The sequence below is a fragment of the Ornithorhynchus anatinus genome, chromosome 21, assembly GCF_004115215.2.
Source record: "Ornithorhynchus anatinus isolate Pmale09 chromosome 21, mOrnAna1.pri.v4, whole genome shotgun sequence".
In the NCBI taxonomy this organism is placed as follows: Eukaryota; Metazoa; Chordata; class Mammalia; order Monotremata; family Ornithorhynchidae; genus Ornithorhynchus; species Ornithorhynchus anatinus.
In genome coordinates, this window is record NC_041748.1 from 15,848,545 (window position 1) to 15,871,513 (window position 22,969).

The 22,969-nt window shown below is 51.8% G+C and overlaps 1 protein-coding gene across 1 annotated transcript; it reads left to right on the forward strand.

Annotated features, from left to right (window-relative positions):
• Positions 1–557: 557 nt before the first annotated feature.
• On the forward strand, positions 558–22,047 carry LOC103165800 (interleukin-9 receptor-like). The gene is made up of 9 exons (XM_029049247.1): positions 558–657; positions 4,505–4,588; positions 6,654–6,771; positions 7,016–7,197; positions 7,460–7,599; positions 8,239–8,431; positions 9,932–10,043; positions 19,383–19,467; positions 20,909–22,047. Exons 2-9 carry the CDS (start codon positions 4,525–4,527, stop codon positions 21,425–21,427), a joined length of 1,413 nt encoding a protein of 470 aa, XP_028905080.1. The 5' UTR covers positions 558–657; positions 4,505–4,524; the 3' UTR covers positions 21,428–22,047.
• Positions 22,048–22,969: the final 922 nt, after the last annotated feature.

Below are 22,969 nucleotides of genomic sequence, written 5' to 3' on the forward strand. Positions count from 1 at the left end.
GGCTTGTGTGCAGGGCTGGAAGGGGTCCTGGGGGCCCATGGTTCTCCTCTCCAAGCAGAGATCTCCCCCCACCCTGCCAGCACAGGGGATGGGAGACCCCCATTCTGGGGAGGATGGTGGTGGTGGTTGGGGGGTGTCTCCTGCCCCTGCCTCCCTGGCAGTGGAGCTGGGGAGGCGATGTAGACAGAGCCACATCTGATCAGATCTCTCAACCTTTTTCCGCCCCGAGGGAGGTATGCGGGCCAGGGGGCAGACCCTGGCCCGGGGGGCGGGCCCGGGGGGCGGGGGGAGGCGGGGTCCAGAGCCGGGAGCCCCCACCTCCCCGCCCGCCCTCTCTTCCACTCAGAAGGGAGGTTGCCCACTCATTTTCGAAAACCCGAGGCTTTCTCAGCCCTTCCTTGGAAGAGGCGCTTCGCACCCTGCCCTCCGCCCCCGGGCGGTGAGTAACGCTGGCCCTCCAGCGACCCCCCCGCCCCCGTCCCTCCCTCTCTCCCAGCCCTCGCCCCCCACCCCCAGACATCGACCCCCTGCCTCCTGGCCCCCCTCCCCACCTTCAGCGGCCTCCAGGACCTCGTGGCCGGGAGTTCGAGGCTACCTCCGTCCGGGTCCACCAGCCCCCGGCCCCCCCCGGGACCTCGGGACCACCCCGGAGGACAGGTGAGGTCGTCCGAGCGCGCCTGCCTCTACCTCCCCACCCCGAGGGTCCTAGCGGGTGGTTCGGACAAGTCCCTGCCAACGTCAGGGGCAGCCCCGGCCAGCCGGGCTGGGCAGCGGCTTCGGCTCCGCGAAGGGGGTCTCCTCCCCCCATCCCCGCTCAGGACGACCCCCACCCCCAACCCTGATGCGGTGACTTGTCCAGGGCTGGGCCTGGCACCGCGTGGGAATGTGGCATAAGAAGAACTATGGTGCTTATATCTGCAATTTTATTAATTGTAATGATGTCTGTTCATTTGTATTGCTGTCTGTCTCTTCCCTCCTCTAACCTGTGAGCTGTCACCGTTTATTGTCGTGTTATACTTTCCCAAGCTCTTAGTACAGAGCTCTGAACACAGTAAGCGCTTAATAAATACGATTGAATGAATTAAGCTCTTACTACGTGCCAGGCACTGTTCCACAAGGTAATCGGGTTGTCCCACTGGGGGCTCACGGTCTTAATCCCCATTTTACAGATGAGGGAACTGAGGCATGGAGAAGTGAAGTGACTTGCCTAAGGTCAAACAGCAGACAAGCGGCAGAGTCGGGATTAGAACCCAGGTCCTAAATGCGCCGAGCGTTGGAACCCCAGCTGAGGGTCAGACCCGGGCCGGGGGGGATGGGGAGGGGGAGTTTCCGAAAGGAAAGCCCCCAACAACCGCAGAGCCGCTCCAAGGGCCGGACTCGACCAGCTGGTCAGCGGGGCTGGGGAGGGTCGCTGCTGATCGAAAGCGTGCCAGCCAGGGGGAGGCCCCACAACAGCACAGATGTCTGTCATTTATTTATTCCTAGTAATGTCTGCCTCCCCCTCTGGATTGTAAACTCATCGTGGTTAGAGAAAGTGTCTCTTCATTGTTCTCTTGTCCTCTCCCTAGCGGTTAGTACAGTTAGCCCCTACAACTGACACAGTTCTCATGCTGAGCCCCTACTTTCCCCTTGGCTTCTGAGAGCCCCAGGGCTATCAGCCAGGTTTTCAGTGGCCCCAATCTGGAGGAGAGGCAATCAGAGAAGGGAGATGGATGACGATGATGTATCTACCCCAGCGTTTAATACCGTGCTGGCCCTTAGTAAGCACTCTGCAAATACTGCAGGTGCCCCGTCCTCATGGATCAGTAGAGACTGGAGGGAAACAGGGCTCCTGGGTAGAGAGGAAGGGAATATGCCTGTTTATTGTTGTATCGTACTCTCCCAGGTGCTTAGTAGATTGCTCTGCACACGGTAAGAGCTCAATAAATATGACTGAATAATAATAATAATTATGGTACTCGTTAAGCGCTTACTATTTGCCAAGCACCATTCTAAGTGCTGGGGTAGATTCAAGTTGTGTTGGATAAAGTCTTTATCCCACATAGGGCCCACACTGTTAATCCCCGTTTTCCAGATGAGGTAATCGAGACCCAGAGAAGTGAAATGAAGTGAAGGTGAATGAATGAACCCCCGACTCCCACCCATCCCCACCCGCCCTGAACCCCCTTGGGGTCAAAGTCAGAAGCTGTTTCTTCAGTTTGGAGACTGAGCTGGGTCCAATTTAGAGCCCTAATCCCGGGAGGGCAGACCATCTGCCCACTCCGGCCTCTGGGAGGCTGGAACCCGTGCCCTCCCGGTCCCCCCCGGTTCTGCAGGCACAAGGGGCTGCCCCCAGAGAGCCCTCAGGGTTGAAGGGGGGAGTCCCCCTCGCCAGCAGCCCTGCATCCACCCAGAAACAACCACAACAGGCAGAAACAACGCTGGTCCTCCCATTCCTGTGCTTGACAACCAACCGTGGAGAGTAGTCGGAAACTCCTTGTGCAGCCCCTGGCCTGCTCTGAGGACGGGGACCAGTGCGGAGCGGGACACCTTAGCCACAGCTCTGGGGAGTGACGGAGGGGAGGAAGGTAGGGTGAAGCTTCTTAGGCTGGGAATGTGTCTGCTAATTATTACGTGTCTGCTGATTATTATATAGTAGTAATAATAACAATGGTATTTATTAAACGCTTACTATGTGCCAAGCACTGTTCTAAGCACTGGGGAAGATACAAGGGAATCAGGTTGTCCCAGGTGGGGCTCACAGTCTCAATCCCCATTTTACAGATGAAATAACTGAGGCACAGAGAAGTTAAGTGACTTGCCCAAAGTCACACAGCTGACAAGTGGCAGAGCGGGATTAGAATTAGTACTCTCCCAAGCCCTTAGTACAGTGCTTTGCGCACAGTAAGTGTTCAATAAAGATGACTGAGTGAATGAATGAATTTCCAATCATAATATTAACCAAGATAGTGCTACTCAACCGGCAGGGAATATATTGGTTATACTGTACTCTCCCAAGCACTTAGTACAGTGCTCTGCACCCAGTAAGCTCTCAGTATATATGGCTGACGGACTTACTGACTTGGACTCAGGGAGTTCTTCCCTGAAGCCCTGAGATCCTCATGGTATTTCTGTGAGCGGGTGCGTGTGTGTGTGTGTGTGTAATTATTTTCAGCCCCATTTCACAGATGGGAAAACTGAAGCCCAAAGAGGTGGAATGATTTGCCCAAGGCCGCCCAGCCAGCAAGAGGCAGAGCTGGAACCAGAAGTCATCCATCCTCCCATCCATCCGGGGCATTTATTGAGCAATTACTATGTGCAAAGCATGGCGCTAAGTGCTTTGGAGAGGCAATACAAAAGAGTTGGTAGACATGATTCCTGCCGGCAAGGAATTATCCATTATTCTTATTCATTTCTCTGGGCCTTAGTTCCCTCAACTGTAAAATAGCGATTATTTTTATTATTATGGTATCTGTTGCACGCTTACTATGTGCCAGGCTCTGTACTAAGAGTTGGGTTGGATATGAGCAAATCGGATCGGTCCCACGTTGGGCTCACAGTCTCAAACACTGGGAAGCAGCATGGCCTAGTGGCTAGATCCCAGGCCTGGGAGTCAGAAGGTCCTGGCTTCTAATTCCAGCTCCCCAAAATGTCTGCTGTGTGACTTTGGGTAAGTCACTTAACTTCTCTGTGCCTCAGTTACCTCATCTGTAAAATGGGGATTAACTGTGAGCCTCCCGTGGGACAACCTGATTACCCTGTATCTACCCCAGCACTTAGAACAGTGCTCTGCACATAGTAAGTGCTTAACAAATACCAACATTATTATTATTATTATTATTATTAATGAACAATAATGGTCATTATTATTATTACCACTGATGATGAGGATGATGATGATGGGGATGGGGTCTACCTCTCTCTCTCCCTCAGGGGCCTGGGGTCAGGCCAGGACACCTGAGAGGACAAGCCGCCGACCCCTGACCCACATCCTGCCTCTGGCTGGGGACTCCCTTCCTCCTCAAATCTGACAGACAACCACTCTCCCCTCCTTCAAAGCCTTACTGAAGGCCCATCTCTTCCAAGAGGCCTTCCTTGACTAAGCCCCCTCTTTCCTCTTCTCCCACTCCCTTCTGGGTCACCCTGACCTGCTCCCTTTCTTCTTCCCCCCTCCCAGCCCCACTGCATTTATGTCCATATCTGTCATTTATTTATCTCTACTATTGATGTCTGTCTGCCCCCCTCTAGACTGTAAACTCATTGTGGGCAGGGAATGTGTCTGTTTATTGCTGTATTGTACTTTCCCAAGCGCTTAGTACAGTGCTCTGCACATAGTAAGTGCTCAATAAATACATCTGAATGAATGAAAGGAAGAGGGGCAGTGAGGGCTTGTGGTATTATCAGGCCATCCAAGGCAGGGAGTGGAGAGAGAGTAGTGGAGTTGGTGGGCCGAGGGAGGAAGCTTGGGGATGGACAGACTGACCCCGGACCCCGGGGAGGCTGACGCAGCATCGGTGTGTTTCAGGGGTCCCCTCAGGCGGAACCATGAGGATGTGGCCATTGCAGCTCCTGTTCTGGGCCACTTCGACCGTCCCAGGACCACAGGGAGGTGAGGAGTGGGAGCGGGAGTGGGGCAGGGACACCCCAAAATAATAATAATAATTGTGGTATTTTGTTAAGCGCTTGCTTTTGTGCCAGGCACTGTACTGAGCACTGGGGTGGATGCCAGCAAATCAGGTTGGTCCCATGTGGGGCTTACAGTCTCAATCCCCATTTTCCAGTTGAGGGAACAGAGGCCCAGAGAAGTGAAGTGATTTGCCCAAGGTCACACAGCAGGCAAGTGGCGGAGGTGGGATTAGAACCCATGACCCTCTCTGACTCCCAGGCCTGTGCTCTAGCCACTACAACATGCTGCAGGTGCAGCTCCACCTTTACCTCTGAGGCCCTGCCCTCCAAGGCTCCACCCACTATATAAACGTCAGTCTCCATATCTGAAGCTGCTCCCTTCACACAGAGGACCCACCCCCCTATATAGAGAAGCAGCATGACATAGTGGATAGAACCCGGGCCTGGGAGTCAGAAGGTTATGGGTTCAAATCCCACCTCTGCTGCTCGCCTGCTGTGTGACTTGTGTCACTTCACTTTTCTGGGCCTCAGTTCTCTCATCTGTAAAATGGGGATTGAAACTGTGAACCCCATGTGAGACAGAGACTGTGTCCAACTCAATTTGCTCATATCCACTCCAGTCCTTAGTAAAGTGAGTGACACATAGGAAGTGCTTCACAAATACCATTATTATTATTATTAGAAGCCAATTTTTGGCTCTGAGGCCATGCCCCTCACTCCTTATAGATAGGTCAATCCCTGGCTCTGAGGCCACCCACCACATAGGTGTCTCACCCCCGGTGGCTACCACCACCCACCTGAGGGCTCAAGCGGGACTCCTTTCCATTCCCCTCTTCCTCCATCCCCCTTCCTCCTCCCTGCTCCCCTCCCCTCCCTCAATCAACCAATCATTCATTCATTAATTCAATCATATTTATTGAACTTTTACTGTGTGTAAAGCACTGTATTAAGAGCTTGGAATGTACAATTCATACTTAACTCTGCTGCCCAGATCATTTTTCTATAAAAACGATCAGTCCACATTTCCCATGTTTCCAAGCACTTAGTACAGTATAGTAAGCATTCAATAAATATGATCGAATGAATGAAAGTTTCCCCACTTCAAGAACCTCCAGTGGTTGCTCATCCATTTCCGCATCAAACAGAAACTCCTCACCATTGGGTTTAAAGCACTCAGTCACCTTGATACCTTCTACCTCACCTGGTTACTCTCCTACCGCAACCCAGCCCGCACACTTCACTCCTCTAATGCCAACCTTCTCACTGCATCTCGATCTAGTCTATCTCGCCGCAGACCTCTCGCCCACATCCTGTCTCTGGAATGGATCGCCCTCCCTTTTCGTATCCGACAATTATTCTCCCCCCACCCCGCCACACCCCTGCCGACCCTCTTTCAAAGCCTTATTGAAGGCACATCTCCTCCAAGAAGCCTTCCCTGACTAATTCTTCATTTCCCTTTTCCCCACTCCCTTCTGTGACTTGCTCCCTTATTCACCACCCCCACCCCCAACCCCATAGCACTTCTGCCCATATCCATAATTTATTAATTTTATATTACATTCTGTCTCCCCCTCTAGACTGTAAGCTCATTGTGGGCAGAGAATGTGTCTATTATATTGTTGTTTGTACTCTCCCAATCACTTAGTACAGTGCCCTGCATACAGTAAGCACAATAAATACAATTGATTGGTTGATTCACCCCCTAACTGTAAGGTTGTAAGCTCATCTTGGGCAGGGTATGTGTCTGTTGATTGTTGCAATATACTCTCCCAGGTACTTAGTATGGTACTCTGCACACAGTAAGCACTCAGTAAATATGATTGAATGAATAAGGTTGGGTGTCCAACAGAGTGACCGGCACCCAGTTCTGCCAAGGTTCCTGTTGGAGATTGAATCCTGGGCTGGGTGAGCCGTGAGGGTCAGAGTCTTTGTGTTCCCGCTCTGAGCTGCTGACCTACCCTGGCACCGGGAGGGGGGCAGGGGAGGGGAGAACCCCAGGCGTCCCCGGCCGAGCTCAAAGCTGACCGTCCTTCCCCTCTCTCCCGGAGCCCACCTGCCTGGGAACCTGACCTGCCTGAACAACTACCAATACAAGCTCAACTGCAACTGGACCAGCCCCGGGCCCACGGCGGTGGAGGATGGACCCTTCCGGATCCATTTTGTCCAGTAAGGACCGGGCCGAGGGTTTCCGGCCGACTCCGGGGGCACCAAGCCATCGTCCTGGCCCGGGGAGGGGAGGGGGCGCTCTTGGCTGGACGGGATGGGGAGGAGAGCTTTGGGGTGAGGATGGAGGAGGTTTGAAGAAGGGAGCCTGTGGGCTTGGCGGGGAACAGGGTCGAGGAGAAACCCCCCCCCCCGCCCCGCACTCGGAGCTTACCCCCTTAGCTCCCACCACACCTGGTCGTTGTAGCAATCTGTTGCCATACGAGTTTGCGTGCCCCGTCCAGCCAGGCCTGGCTCCCACCCCTGCCCTGCTCATGTCCACCTGTCAAGCCCCCAATGTGTTCACATCGTGGGACCAATTCAACGTCTCCCTTCGCGGGACCAATGTCGTTTACCACATGGACACCCTGTACCTGCCCCGGCTGAACAGTAAGTGTCCAGGTGGGGGCCAGAGGCCGGGGGTTGGGCTAGATGACTCAGTGGCAACCCCCCTGGCCCGCGGACCCTGTTTCCTGGAGATCTGGGCCTGCTTCTTTCCCGGTTTCCCCTGCCTTTGACCTGACCTCACGTGGTTCAGGACGACTCCTCTTACCCCATCATGCCTCGCCGCCTCCTCTGGGCCAACTGGGGCCGGGGACCGATGCCTCCAGGTCACAAATCAGGGCACCTTTCCCCCTCCCACCCATTTCAGTCAAGCCAGACTGTCCCACTGAACTGAAGAGCAACGTCAGCAGCTGGAGCTGTGTCATTTCCTGGCAGCCTCCACTCCAGGCCTTGGCTGGACACCTCAGCTACCAGCTCGACTTCAAGAAGATAGAGGAGCCTTGGGAGGTAAGAACTCCTCGAGGGGGTTCACGGCCTGCCCGTTACCCCCCGTCACTCCTGGGGCGGAGGAGTGGCCTAGTGGATAGAGCAGGGACCTGGGAGTCAGAAGGTTATGGGTTCAAATCCCGGCTTTGCCGCTCGTCTGCTGTGTGACCTGTGTCACTTCACTTCTCTGGGCCTCAGTTCCCTCATCTGGAAAATGAGGATCAAGACTGTAAGCCCCATGTGGGACAGGGACTGTCCAACCCGATTACCTGTACCTACCCCAACGCTTAGTACAGTACCTGGAACAGATTAAGTGCTTAACAAATACCATCATCATCATTATTATTGCTATTCTCTGGGCCTCGGTTTCCTTATCTGTAAAATGGGGATTAAGATTCTGTCCAACCTCATTAACTTGTATCTACCCCAGAGTTTAGAACAGTGCTTAGGACACAGTAAGCGTTTAAGTACCATAATAATAATAACGATAATTTATTATCACATTTAATATAAGTACATATACTAATATATAATAAATATAAACAATTTATTATTATTATTGTTATTGGGGGTGGTGCCACTGTGGAGTTCTTCCCTCGCCGCCGTCTGGTGAGACGTAACGCTTTCCCACTCCCATTCCTGGTGACCGCTGCCCCTCAGATGTCACGGCGTAAGAATGACATCGGTGGGGTGACGTGGCTGGTCCTCGAAGCCTTCGAGTTCAAAGCCAGCGGAGCCATGTACCAGGCCAGACTGCGCTGCAGGCCCAGCCAGCGGCCGACCAGCCCGGAGTACGCCGGCCCTTGGAGCCACTGGAGCCGTCCTCTGGCCTTCCGCTGCCCCATCCCACCAGGTAAGGAGGGTCGGGCTGTCACCCGCTCTCCAGGGCCTGTGTGGCCACCCGGCGTCCCCTCCCGGCAGCCTCCGGGCTCCACCCCGCCTCTGCCTGAGCTCGTCCTTGGGTGGACCCCCCAGGGTGGGGACAGAGGGAAGCCAGGTCCCCGCGGCTGCCTCCCTCCGGCCGCAGCTGGATGGAGCTGAGCCATGAGGGATCCGCCTTGAGTGGACACGCTTCCTTCTCTGGGATTCCAGCAGGGAGATGCAACTTCCCCCATACCCTCGGGCGCCATACCACCGGAACAACATGCGGGCACACCCAGATCACCCCCCTCCCTCTTTGATCGTGAGCCCCAGTTAGAACAAGGACTCCTGTCCAACCTGATTACCTTCTATCTGCCCCCAGCATTGGCCCCACTTGACAATGAACAAATGCCACCCTTGAAACAACTTGCCCTTGCTGTGCCATTCCCAGCATGGGGCTTGGGCATCCCTCAGCAGATGGCGGCCCCTGTCACCCCGGGGAGGTTGTGCCTGAGGCTAGGAGTGTACCTGCCTCAAGCCACCTCTGGGGGTGAAATCCGCTGGCCCATGTCCCCGCCAGTCGACCTCAGGTGGTTGGGCTCCATCCCCACCCGCAGCAGGTCAAAACGTGACCCTGATGGCGAGGTGACTGATGGGATCTCAGAAGCAGCTCTGAGCCCCGGGACCCTCCAGAGCGGTGCCATCTCAGTCTTCTTTGTGACAGTCCATCTCCACTAGCTTCCTCCTCAGATCTCCAAGCGGGCTTGACTCTCACTCGGGGACACACGCCAGTGCTGGCCACCTGCCACGAAGCCAGCCGCTCGCTCGGGTCAGCCAGAGGTCACCGGGTCCGGTAGACCCGGGATGGAAGGCAGAGATCCAGCCTCAGGGGCGGGGGCGGTGATTTTAAGAAAGAGAAGACCCCGGGTAGGGGGCTGGCTGTCTTCCAGAGGGGCTGCCCGGGGCTGGGCCCTGGCCCTGAGGGGTTGCTAGGGAGGAAAAGACATCCTCCCCCACCAACCTGGAGGTGTGGACAGGAAGTCACGGGGGGCTCTCCTCACTGGGTACGGCCTGGTCTGAGTCCCTGGGCCCAGCCTGGGGGAGGCCGGCTTGGGGCCACCATGGATGCCGTCTTCCACTTCCGGGGGGCACCCATCGACCCTGAGATCAGAGTCGCCCAGGACCCCGTCCGGTGGGCCTCAGGCTGGGCTCTCCCTGCCTGTCTGGACACAGTCTCCCCCTTGGTTTCCCTCAAGGACACGTGCCAGGACCAGGCGCCAAACCTCAGGCCCCCCCGAAGCCCCCAGAGGAGCTGGGAAACCAAGGATTTCAGAGACCCTGGCATCGGAGACTGGAGCCCTGTCTTGGGTTCTTCACCCCTGGGCCTCGGAGCAGCTTGGTCCACCCCGGTGGTTCTACCACTGCCACCTCTGCCACCCCAAACCCTGATTGCAGTTCCACCCCCGACTCCCCCTCTCTCTGTGTCTTCCAGACTCGTCTCCTCCTCCAGCAGCCGGGGAGCAGCCCTTCCCCACGGTCACCTTCCTGTCCATTTTGCTCTCCCTCATCATCCTGCCCTACCTGGTGGTCAAGCTCTCCCCCAGGTAGGAGGCCAGCCCCGGGGGCCGGAAGACATCTCCTGGCCCAGCCCTCAAGTGACACTGGGACTCATGCTTAGAACTCGGTCTCCAAAAGTGACACTGGGTGGCGGGAGGAAGTGGGGTGGGAGGGAGCCCTTCTGGACCTACCCAGAGGTCAGTGTCCCCGACCCAATAGTCCCTGCCCTGCCTCTCCCTCACCACTAAGGGTGCCCTATCCTGGTTGGTCCTGGAGATTTTCTCCTTACAGGAAATTCTTTCTTATGTCCCTCCTGTATCATTCATTCATTCATATTTATTGAGCACTTACTGTGTGCAGAGTACTAAGCGCTTGGAAAGTATCCTTCTGCAGGTAAGTCAGTCAATCAGTGGTATTTATTGAGCACATACTGTGTTTGAAGCACTGTACTAAGTGCTTGGGAGAGTACAGTATGACAGTTGTTTTTTTAAATAGTATTTGTTAAGCACTTACTACATGTCTAGCACTGTTCTAAGTGCTGGGGTAGGTACAAGTTAATCAGACTGGATACAGTCCCTGTCCCACCTGGAATTCACAATCTAATTAGGAGGGAGAATAGGCATCGATTCTTCATTTTACAGTTGAGGAAGCTGCGTCACAGAGAAGTTAAGCCATTTGCCCAAAATCAGCCAGAAAGCAATTGGCAAAGACGGGATGAGAACCCAGGTTCTTTGCTTCTCAGGCCTATGCTCTTGCCACTAGGCCATGCTGTTTCTTGGTAGACACATTCTCTGCTCACCAGGAGCTTTCAGTCTAGGGGGGAAGACAGACATGAGAATAATTTATGGATATGTACACGTGAGTGCTGTGGGGCTAAGGAGAGGGTGAATAACAAGTGTTTTAAAAGGGACAGATCCATTTGCATAGTCAATACAGGAGAGGGGTTAGAGGAAATGAGGGCTTAGTTAGGGAAGACCTCTTAGAGAAGATGTGATGTTCATAAGGCTTTGAAGTTGGGGAGAGTGATGGTTTTTTGGATATGAAAGGGGGGAAGACATGGGTGAGGGGATAGCAGCAAGATAGACAAGATCAAGATATGGTGAGAAGGTTAGCACTAGAGGAGGAAGTGTGCAGGCTGGTTTGTAGTAGGAGAGTAGCAAGGTGAGGTAGGAGGGGGCAAGGTGATTGCTTTAAAGCCGGAGATAAGGAGTTTCTGTTAGGTGTGGAGGTGGGTGGGCAACCACTGGAGGTTCTTGAGGAGTGGAGAAACGCGGACTGACTGTTTTTGTAAAAAAAAGATCCAGGCAGCAGAGTGAAGTATGGACTGGAGTGAGGAGAGACAAGAGGCCGGGAGGTCAGCAAGGAGGCTGAGACAATAGTCAAGGCGGGATAGGATAAGTGCTTGCATTAACGGGGTAGCAGTTTGAATAGAAAGGAAAGGGGGGATTTTAATGATCTTGTGAAGATTGAATCAACAGGATTTAGTGACACACTGAGTAGGTGAGACAGATGAGTCAAAGATAACACCAAGTTTATGGGCTTGCGAGACAGGGAGGATGGTGGTGTTTTCTACAGTGGTGGGAAAGTCACAGGGAGAACAGCATTAGGATGGGAAGATAAGGAGTTCTGTTTTGGACATGTTAAGTTTGAGATGTCAGCAAAACATCCTTGTAGAGATGTTCTGAAGGCAAGAGGAAATATGCGACTGCAGAGGAGAAAGTTCAGGGCTGGAGATGGAAAGTTTGGGAATCATCTGCATAGGGAAGGTAGCTGAAACCAGGGGAGTGAATGAGCTCTCTAAGGAACCCAGACTGAGTCTTGAGGAACTCCCACAGTTAGAAGGTGGAAGTCAGAGAAGAAACCCGTGAAAGAGACTGAGAATGAGTGGCCAGAGAGCAAGGAGGAGAACTAGGAGAGGACAGTGTCAGTGAAGCCAAGATTAGTTAATGTTTCCAGGAGAAGCAGGTGATCCACAGTGTCAAAAGCAGCTGAGAAGGTCGAGGAGAATTAGGATGGAGTAGAGGCCATGGGATTTGGCAAGAAGGATGCCACTGGGGAGTTTAGAGAGGGAGGTTTCAATGGAGTAAAGGGGGCAGAAACCAGATTGGAGGAGGGTCAAGGAGAGGCTCATTTTGGGCAGGGAATCTGTCTTTTTATGGTTGTAGTGTACTCTCCCAAGCACTTAGTACAGTGTTCTACACACAGTAAGCATTTCATAAATATGATTAAATGAATGAGAGAATTGGAGGGGAGGAAATGGAGGCAGTGGTGTAGATAACTTGCTCAAGGAGTTTGGAGAGGAATGTCGAGGGGGTGGTAACTGGATGAAGCAGTGGGGTTTTTTAGGGTTTTTTTAGGAAAGGAGATACTTAAGCATATTTGAAAGCATTGGGGAAGAAGCCACTGGGAAGTGAACTGTTGCAAAAGGTAGTCAGGGAGGGAAGAAGGGAGGGGACAATTGTTTTGATAAGGTGCGAAGGGATGGGGTCTGAGGAGCAGATGGAAAGGGTGGATTTTGAGAGGAGGTGGTAAATCTCTTGAGATACTGCTGGGAAAGAGGGGAGAGTCAAAGAAGGGGCAGGAGGAGGGAGGGACTGGTGAGGGGCAGGGGAGATTTTAGGGAGATCAAGCCTGATGGTTTCAATTTTCTCAATAGAGCAGGTGGCTGGGTCATTATTTTGAGTGGTTGGTAGATGTGGATGATATGGGCTTCAGAGGAAAGGAAAGAGAGAGATTGGGGAGATGGAATGGTGTGAAAATGGCATTGAGGAGCGAGAAGAAAGCCAACTCCTCCCCCTTTCCCAGTGAGTCTGGGGGAGTGGGAGAAGATGAGGCTCCCTCTGAAGAGAGCAACAGGAGAGATTGTGTAGTCTGGGGAGAGCCAGATTTCAGTGTTGGCAAGGAGGAATGATGATTGGGTCAGGAACAGGTCAAGGATGAAGGGATGCTTTCCCATGATGGAGCAGGGATTCAACAGGCCACACTTGACTGAGGCTCTGGCGAGGGGGCTGGAGGGAGCAGACAGTGGGAGGAGTGGGGGTTTTGGATGGGAGTGAGTTGCCGGGGGCCAGTGAGGGGGACAAATGGTGGCACTGGGAAGAAAGGACAAGGATTGGGTGGGGAAGGGTGGGGTGGAAGGAGAGGAGAGGGAATGTTGGGAAGAAAAGACAGGGATGGGTCGATTAGAGGAAGGGGATTGAAGAGGACAGAGTGAGGTCAGAGAAATTAGGATTATAGGAGAGTTTGTTAGCAGTGATAATCCGGTGGTTCTGTTGGCTAACTGTTGCATCCCCTTTAGGTCTTTGGGTCTTTGAGAGTAAAGAGTGACCTCTGGACATTTGATATTCACCCCACGGCACTTATGTACCTATCTATAAATTATACATTTTAAATTATTTGTATCTGCCCCAGTGCTTAGTACAGTGCTTGGCACATAATAAACTCTTAACAAATGCCACAGTGATAATGGCAGCCCCTCGGGGGAGCACCTCCTGCTGACATGGGAAGGGTCACTACAGCTTCCAAAAGTCTGGCAGCAAACTTCTCCATGGGGCCCTCAGAACTCTCCTGCTTTTTAATGTCCCAAGCAACCAAAATCAACCAGTCAGTCATATTTATTGAGTGCTTACTGTGTGCAGAGGACTGTACTAAGCACTTGGGAGGGAACAACAGAATTAGTAGACTCTATCCATGACCTCAAACACCTAACAATCTACAGGGGTCCCTCTAGACTGTTAGCTCCTTATGGACAGGGAACTACCAACTCTGTTGTACTGTGCTCTCCCAAGCACTTACTACAGTGTTCTGGATACACTAAGGGTTTAATAAATACTTTAGATTGATTGATTGATAATGGGGAAGACAGGCACTAGAATAAATTCCACTTGGGGAGAAGCAGTAAAGGAAGAAGAGAAGGGGAGGTGGAGGCATTAAAGGGTCAAGGAGGGAGTTAAAAGCCTGAAATAGTTGATGGGTGTGGGCATGAAATTTGCTGAGGGAGTGGTAGAATTGTCGCTGGACAGAGGAGAGAGCAGTAGTTAATAGTAATTAATAATTAGGGTATTTGTTAACCACCTACTAGGTGTCAAGCATTGTTCTAAATGCTGGGGTGGATACAAGGTAATCAGGTTGCACACAGACTAAAAGGAAGGGAGAACAGGTATTTCATCTCCATTTTACAATAAGGAAACCAAGGCACAGAGAAGTGAAGTGACTTGCTAAAGGTCAAACAGCAGGTAAGAGGCAGAGCCAGGATTAGAACCCTGGTCCTCTAAGACTCATGGGTCAGGGCTATACCCACTAGGCCATGCTGCCTCCTGAAGTTATAGCCAGAGAGGATGAGTTTAAGATTGAGCAGGTCAGCCTGATGTCTGTATTTCTACCAGCAAGCTCCTCAGCTGCATACAGGAGAGGAGGAAGCAAATTGTGGAGGGGATCCAAGGCTGTGGGTTGGTGGTTTGAAATCATTGTCGGGACAGGATGCAAGAGAGTTGAGTTTGGTGGAGAGGGTGGAGTTGAGGGATTTTTTTTAATGGTATTTGTTAAGTGTTTACTATGTCCCAGACATGTACTGAGTGAGGTAGATACAAGGTAATCAGGTTGGGCACAGTCCATGTCCCACATGGGCTCACAGTCTTAACCCCCATTTTACAGATGAGGTGACCGAGGCCCAGAGGAGTGAAGTGACTTGCCCTAGGTCACACAGCAGACAAGTGGCGGAGGTGGGATTAGAACCCAGATCCTCTGACTCCCAGGCCCAGGCTCTTTCCACTAGACCACAATGCTTCCTCATAGGCCAAGAGGTGGAAAATTGGTTAGGGAGACCACATGGGAGTAAGATGTCTTGGAATAAGTGGAGAAGGTCAAGAAATCAATCAATCTGTTTATTGTTGTATTGTCCTCTCCCAAGCACTTAGTACAGTGCTCTGCATGCAGTAAGCGCTCAATAAATACAGTTGAATGAGTGATTGAATGAATCTAGCAATCAATGGAATTGCTTGAGCGCTTACTGTGTGCAGAAGGGCTCGAAGGGCTTGGGAAAGTCCATTACTCTATTACTCTAATAGACTTAGAGTAAGCTTAATTGTAAACTTGTTGTGGGCAGGGAATGTGACTGTTTATTGTTATACTGTACTCTCCCAAGTACTTAATACAGTGCTTTGCACACTGTAATCACATAATAAATACGATTGAATGAATGGACTTGGTAGGCACCATCCCTACCCACGAGGTCACTTTGGGACGAGATAGCCAGTTCATTTATTCATTTATTCAATCGCATTTATTGAGCCCCTACTGTGTGCAAAGCACCGTACTTAGAGCTTCAGTCAGTTCATGGGAAGGCAACCAGGTCCGGAAGAGAAACCCAGCCCACCTGGGGATTTCCATTTAAATCCTGTGTCAGTCAATCAATCATTGATATTTATTGAGCACTTTCTGTGTGCAGAGCACTGGACTAAGCACTGGGAAAGAACTCACAGGTGGGAATTAGACATGGATCCTTCCCTTCAGGGGGGAGTGGTGATTAATATAGGTGTGGGGAAGACTGGAAAAGGTCACGAGGGAGCAATGAAGCACTTAACTCCCTGAATGCCATCTTCAACTGTTCACTCTTCAAAGGTTTCTTCCCCCCGCATTGCTTTCAAACTTGCTCGTATCTCCCTATCCTCAAAAAACCCCTCCCTTGCTCCCTTCAGCTGTTACCTCGTCTCCCTCCTACCATTCCTCTCTGAACTCTTTGAGAGAGTTATCTACAACCGCTGTCCCAAATTCCTCTCCTCCGATTCTCTCCTTGACCCCGTCCCATCTGGCTTCCATCCCCTTTGCTCCAAAGAAACCACCCTCTCAAAGGTCACTGATGATCTTCTTTTTGCAAAATCCAATGCCCTCTACTCCATTCTCATCCTCCTCCTGTGGAACACCTCCTTCTCCTGGAAATATTATCCAACTCGGCTTCACTGACCCTAGTTCTCTCTCCTGGTTCTCCTATCTCTCTGGCTGCTCATTCTCAGTCTCCTTTGTGGGGGCCTCCGCTGCCTCCCACACCCTAATTGTGGGGGTCCCTCAAGGTTCAGTTCTGGGTCCCCTTCTCTTCTCCATCTACACCCACTCCTTCGGAGAACTCATTCGCTCCCATGGCTTCAACTACCACCTCTAGATGATACCCAAATCTACTTTTCCAACCCTGGTCTCTCCCTCTCTGCCGTCTGCTGTCTCCCTCTCTGCATTTCTTCCTGTCTTCAAGACATCTCTTCCTGGATGTCTTCTTGTCACCTTAAACTTAATATTTTTAAACTAGAACTCCTTATCTTCCCACACAAACCCTGTCCTCCCCCTCACTCTCCCATCACTGTAGACAACATCACCAACCTTTCTGTCTCACAAGCCTGTAACTCTGGCGTTATCCTTGACTTCTCTCTCTCATTCAACTCACATATTCAGTCCAGCACTAAGTCCTGTCGGTTCCACCTTCATTACATCACTAAAATCTGCCCTTTCCTCTCCATCCAACCTGCCACCATGCTAATCCAATCACTTATGCTAACCCACCTTGATTGCCCTATAGGCCTCCTTGCTGACCTCCCTGCCTCCTGTCTCTCCCCACTCCAGTCCAAACTTCATTCTGCTGCCCAGATCATTTTTCTACAAAAACATTCAGAATGTGTTTCCTCGCTTCTCAGGAAACTCCAATGGTTGCCCATCCACCTCCCCATCAAACAAAAACTCCTCACCATTGGTTTTAAAACACTCAGTCCCCTTGTCCCCTCCTACCTCATCTCGCTAATCTCGTACTACAACCCACCCCACACACTTCGCTCCTCTAATGCTAACCTTCTCTCTGTACCTCGATCTCATCTATCTCGCTGCCCGACCTCTCACCCACGTCCTGCTCTGCCTGGTATGCCCTCCCTCTTCATATCTGACAGATGATGAGTCTCCCCCACCTTCAAAACCTTACTGAAGGCATGTCTCCTTCAAAAGGCCTTCTCTAAGCCCTCTTTTCTTTCTCTTGAACTCCCTTCTGTGTCACCCTGACTTACTCCCTTTATTCATTCCTCCTCCCAGCCCCACACCACTTATGTCCATATCCATCTTTTATTTATTTCTATTAATGTCTGTTTCCCCCTCTAGGCTGTAAGCTTGTTGTAAGCTGGGAATTTGTCTGTTATATTGTTATAGCATACTCTCCCAAGCACTTAGTACAGTGTTCTGCACACAGTAAGTGCTCAATAAATACAATTGACTGACTTAACACATGAAAACACTCCAAGGGGCCAGGACAAGTATGCCATCTATCCATCCATCAGTGGTATTTATTGAGCATTTACTTTGCGCAGAGTGCTGCACTAAGGACTTGGGAGAGGACGGTACAACAGAGTTTGGTAGACATATTCCCTGCCCACATTCACAGACTAAAACCCCAAGTCAGTAGGAAGGGCTGGCTGGAGGAGCAGAATTTCCCCTCGTACTTCAAAATCCACCATGACTCCCGCAGCCACTGGCTTTTCTGAGGTTCTATGCTGGAGGTGCTGAGAAGAGAGAGAAAAAAGTAAATATGAAGGCAAGGAGGGGTTTAAAATAGTTGTGCTTCTAAGTCAAGCAATCAATTGATCTTATTTATTGAGTACTTATGGTGTGCAGAGCAGTGAACTAAACGCTTGGGAGAATACGACGCTAGAGAGTTGGGAGTCGCGTTCCCTGTTTATAATGAGTTTACAATCTAGAGGAGGAGACAGACGGTAATGGAAATAAATTAGGTACAGGTAAGAACATAAGTGTTGTGGCCCTGAGGACGGGGTGAATAAAGGGTGTAGATCCAAGGGCAAGGGAGGGAGAGAAGAGGAGATGAGGGCTTCATAAGAGAAGGCCTCTTGGACAGAAATTGACAGGCGCAGACCTTCAGCTGGTGGGCATGAGTGCATAAGGGCAGAGTTGACGCAGAAGAGCTGAGAGGATCGCTGGGAGGATAAGACCTGAGGGGAAAGAGAAATTAATCGGGGAGATGAGATTTCAGAAGGGCTTTGAAGATAGAGAGAGTTGTGGTCTGTCGGATTTGAAGGGGGAAGGTAGTTCCAGGCAAGGGGAAGGCGTGAGAGGGGGAGGAAGTTCCAGGCAGGGGAGGGTGAGAGCAAGGGGATGAGAATGAGGCTCAGTGAGCACGTTGGCTTGAGGTGGGCGCAAAACGTGCCAACTGGGGTGTAGTGGGAGAGGCGAAAGAAGCAGCATGGCGTAGTGCTCAGAACAGCGGCCTGGAAGTCATGGGTTCTAATCCCGGCTCCACTGTTTGCCTGCCATGTGATCTTGGCCCAGTCGCTTTACTTCTCTGACCTCAGTTCCCTCATCTGGAAAATGGGGATTGAAACTGTGAGCCTCATGTGGGACAGGGACTGTTTGTAGTCGCAATTTGCTCATATCTACCGCAGGGCCTGGCACATAGAAAGCGCTTAACAAATACCACAATCAATTATTATTTTTAGAGAGGAGAAGTGGGAGGGTGAAAGCTGACCAAGTGCCTCAAGGCCTATGGTCAGGATTTCCTCCTTGATGTAGAAGGGAATGAATAACCACTTGAGGTTTTGGTGGAACAAGATTTCAGCAGGCCTGGTCACCAACCCTTACTGATTTGAAAACAACCAACTGTTGAAAGTAATTTTTCACCAAGAAGCAGCATGGCCAAGCGGGCCTTGGAGTCAGGAGACCTAGGTTCTCGTCACGGCTCTACCACGTGCCTGCTGTTTGACCTTGGGAAAGTCACTTCGCTTCTCTGGACCTCAGTTACCTCATCAGTAAAATGGAGGTGAAATACCTGTTCTCCCTTCTACTGTGACTGGGACTGTGAGCCCCATGTTGGAACTGATGATCTTGTATCTTCTCCAATGCTTAGTACAGTGCTTGGCACATAGTGAGAGCTTAACAAATACCACTATTCTTCTTCTTATTATTATTACCAACAATAATAATAGTAGCAGGAGGACCATCTTAGCAAATACCAGTTATTGGTAGTACTTGTTTTACAGAGAAGCAGCATGGCCTAGTAGAAAGAGCCTTTACCTGGGAGTCAGAGGACCTGGGTTCTAATTCCAGCTCCTCCACTCTGTCTGCTGTGTGACCTTGGCAAGTCACTTCACTTCTCTTTGCTTCAGTTACCTTGTTTATAAAATGGGGATTAAGTCTTTGAGCCCCATGTGGGACAGGGATTGTGTCAAACCCGATTATCTTGTATCTAGCTCGATGCTTAGTACAGTACCTGGAGCGCTTAACAAATACTTGTGGTATTTGTAAAAAAAGACCAGAAATGCTAGGTTGTCTTCCGCCTCCCATGACTGGGGGTGGGAAGGCTGGGTGACCCTTGACCTTAGTCAAACCCATGCTCTGTCATCCTTCAGGGTGAAGAGAACTTTCTACAAAAATGTGCCTTCTCCAGCAGGCTTCTTCAAACCCCTCTATGCTGTGCACAACGGAAACTTTCAGGTATTACCCTGGCATCCGTCCAGCCTGGCCCATCCTTGCCCAACCGATCCCCGAGCAGGTCACTTTGGGGAGGCAGTGTGTGCCAGTGGAAGGAGTATGCACGTGGGAGTCGAAGCACCTGGGTTTTGGTCCCAAATCTACCCCTGGGCTGCTGTGTTACCTCCATTCTGCACCCCCATTTCCTCATCCAGAAAATGGCGATAAGATGCCTCCCCGTCGAGTCCGGGGGGGCGGGGGGGCGACAGCCGCCTAACTGGGTAGGAGCAGTAGTAGAAGAAATGGTATTTATGGAGCGCCTGTGATACTGTACTAAGCCCTTGGGAGATGCAACAGAAATACGAGAATAATGTGTTCTCTTCCCACAGGGAGATTATATTCTAATGCTTCCCCTGTCTGTAACTTTTGTTTATGTCTGTCTCTCCCATAGATTGTAAGCTTCTCAAAGGTAGGGCCGTGTCTACCAACTCCTAAGCACTTAGAACAGTGCTCCACACCCAGTAAGCGCTCAATAAATTACCAGTGATTAATGGGTCCTGGTATATAGCATTTGGCCCATCCAAGGGACAACCATCAAATTACATAAAATGTCCCAGGAGGAGGCCTGAAGTGCAGGATCCAAACCATGTGTCTCTGACCCACCACAGACCACTGGAAGTTTTGGACCTCAAAAAAAACAAAAAATCCTTGGCCCTCCAGAGAACTGGTGGTAGTTGGGTGGGTAGTAATAGTATGAGAGTGGTGTGGTCTAGTGGAAAGAACACAGTCCTGGGAGTCAGAGGACCTGGATTCTAATCTGGCACTTGTCTGCTGTGAAACCTTGGGCAAGGCATTGAAATTCTCCATATCTCAAGTCCCTCATCGGCAAAATGGGGATTCGATCTCATTGTCAGGCAGTGATCCATATTTACTGAGCACTTACCGTATGCAGAGCACTGTACTAAGTGCCTGGGAGAATACAACGATAGACACATTCCCTGCCCACAATGAGCGTACAGTTTAAGAACCCCATGTGGGACCTGATTATCTTGTATCTGCCCCAGCACTTAGTACAGTGCTTGACACCTACTAAGCGCTTAATAAATACCACAATTATTATCTGTAGCAGAGGTAGTAGCTGTGTGAACTTGGGCAAGCCACTTTACTTCTCTGGGCCTCAGTTCCCTCATCTGTAAAACGGGGATTAAGACTGTGAGCCCCATCTGGGGCAGAGACTGTGTCCAACCCAATTTGCTTGTATCCACCCTGGGGCTTAGTACAGTGCCTGGCACAAAGAAAGTGATTAACAAATACCACAATTGTAATTTACTGAGTGCCTACTGATTGAGAAAGGCAACAGAAACCCAAGTATTTCCTGCTCACCAGAAGCTTCCTTTCTAGTGGGAAGAAGCAGACCACGAACCATACTAATGTCCTTCCGCTGGGATTTCTCCTCCTGTTTCAGGCCTGGGCCGGAGTTTCCAAGATGGATTCCCACCTCTGGAGAGAAGAGGCCAAGGTGGCCCGAGCTGGGGCCACCAAGGGCCTCCTGGGGCCCAGTTCTGAAGAAGCCATCTCCCCCATCATCTGCTCCCCCGAGATCCCTGACAAGACCGCTGCCCACCGAAAGGAGAAGGATAAGGAGGAAGAGGAGGAGGAGGAGGAAGAAGAGGACCACCAGGCCTTGGGGTCCAGGGATCCGGCCCGGTGGTGCCAGGAAGAGACGTACGTGAGGGTGGAGGACCTGCAGGGTTGGCTGCCCGAGGCGGGGACCCCAGGCTGGGACCCTCAGAGCGGGGCTGGATGCCAGCCTGCCTCTGGTGGGCAGAAGCCCCCTGCCTCCGGTTTCCCTGCCACAGAGAAGGGGCCAGTGCCCCTGGCCCTGGAGGGCTTCTGGTCCTGCAGAGATGATTACTGCGACCTGTATTTCAGTGAGATGCCCGTGGCCGTGCTGTGGAGCAGACCTCTGGGCGGGAGTCAGTGACCCGCCCCCTTCCCCGGTACCGGGGAAGGCCAGAGTGCCTCCCTCCCCATCCCGCTTTGGTGGAGGAAACTTAGGCCTAGAGAGACTGGGTAACTACTTAAAGGTTGCCCAGCAGCCAGAGCCTCAGCTTCCTTGTACAGGCCAATCGTTATCAGTGCTGCTGGGGTCATCAACCTCCTCCTCCCCCTCCTCAGCCTGTCCTCCCGGGCAGAGGGGTCACCCTCAGTGGGCCTCCGCTCCCCAGAGGGATCAGTGACCTCAGCCAGACCCAGCTTCCCAACACCCTTCAGTGTCCGGCAGCCGAGCAGGCCTGTACATTTTGAGATGCCAAAGTCAAGCTGCTCCCACATTCCTCTTCTCCTCGGTGTGGGGAAGGATCTAAGAAAGGGAAACAGATGGGCCCTAGGAAACTTGGGCCAGCGGGTGGAGCTGGTGGTGGGCAGACGCTCCTACAGGGTCACCCTCCCCAGAGCCCTCCTTCACTTCCCTTTCTCTTCAAACCCTGCCTCCTCTGGGAAGCTCTCTTGGGTGGAGCTGGGTACCTAGGTGGTTCATCTGTGTCTTGCCAGAGCCTCGACCTGCAACGAGCCCATAATAAAGATCACAGTTCACTAGGTTGAGCCAGGCAGAGGAGACCCAACTTCATTCTTGACGAGCAGCCGGCAGTGCCCTCCTCCTGGCCTGGACCAGGGTGGGTGCCCATGGCCCACCTGGCTCCTTTCGAACTGAGGCTCCTGACGGGCAGGGAACGGGCCCAGGGTTTGCTCTGCATGGCTCCCGGCCCAGCTGCCTCACTCGGAGCCACCATTTCCTCCCTCCTCCCTCCTTCTCCAATCTTTTTCTTCTCCAAGCATTGTAGTAAGCACTGGGGTAAATACGGGATAATCAGGTTGGACACAATCCTTGTCCACATGGGGCTCATAATGAAAGCATGGCCTAGTGGAAAGAACACACTCCTGGGAGATAGAGGACCTGGGTTCTAATTACTTGGGCAAATCACTTCACTTCTCTGTGTCTCAGTTACCTCATCTGTAAAATGGGGATTAAGAGTGGAGCCCCACGTGAGACTGGGACTGTGTCCTATCCCATTATCTTGTATCTGCCCCAGTGCCCAATCCACATAAGTGTTTAACAAATACTGTAAAAAGTAGGACTGGGTAGGATTTAATCCCCATTTTACAAATGAGGAAACAGGCCCAAAGAAGTGAAGTTACTTGCCTAAGGTCGCACAGCAGACAAATGGCAGAGCCAGGATTAGAACCGAGGGCCTCCAATTTCCAGGACTATGTTCTTTCCACTAGGCCACACAGATTCTGCCCACAGTAAGCACTCCATGAAGACCACTGATTGATCAATTGATTGATTCATCGGAAGCCCAAGAACCCCTATTAACCCATGCCCCAGGCTCAGCATGGCATTGAAGGGGGTGCTCTCTCCCCCAAGGCCTGCTCCCCCGGCGGTTTTGGGGGACCCTCCACAGCCAGGTACAGCCACTGGGGTCCTTAGGGTCCAGGTGAGGGCCAGGGGGTAAGGAGGGAGGGG

Bases quoted from the DNA above. Each gene is read 5' to 3' on its own strand.
- LOC103165800 (XM_029049247.1), top strand. From the start codon at position 4,525: ATGAGGATGTGGCCATTGCAGCTCCTGTTCTGGGCCACTTCGACCGTC. The intron at 8,432-9,931 runs GTAAGGAGGGTC...TGTGTCTTCCAG, and splicing joins CCGCTGCCCCATCCCACCAG to ACTCGTCTCCTCCTCCAGCA. The intron at 19,468-20,908 runs GTATTACCCTGG...CTCCTGTTTCAG, and splicing joins TGCACAACGGAAACTTTCAG to GCCTGGGCCGGAGTTTCCAA.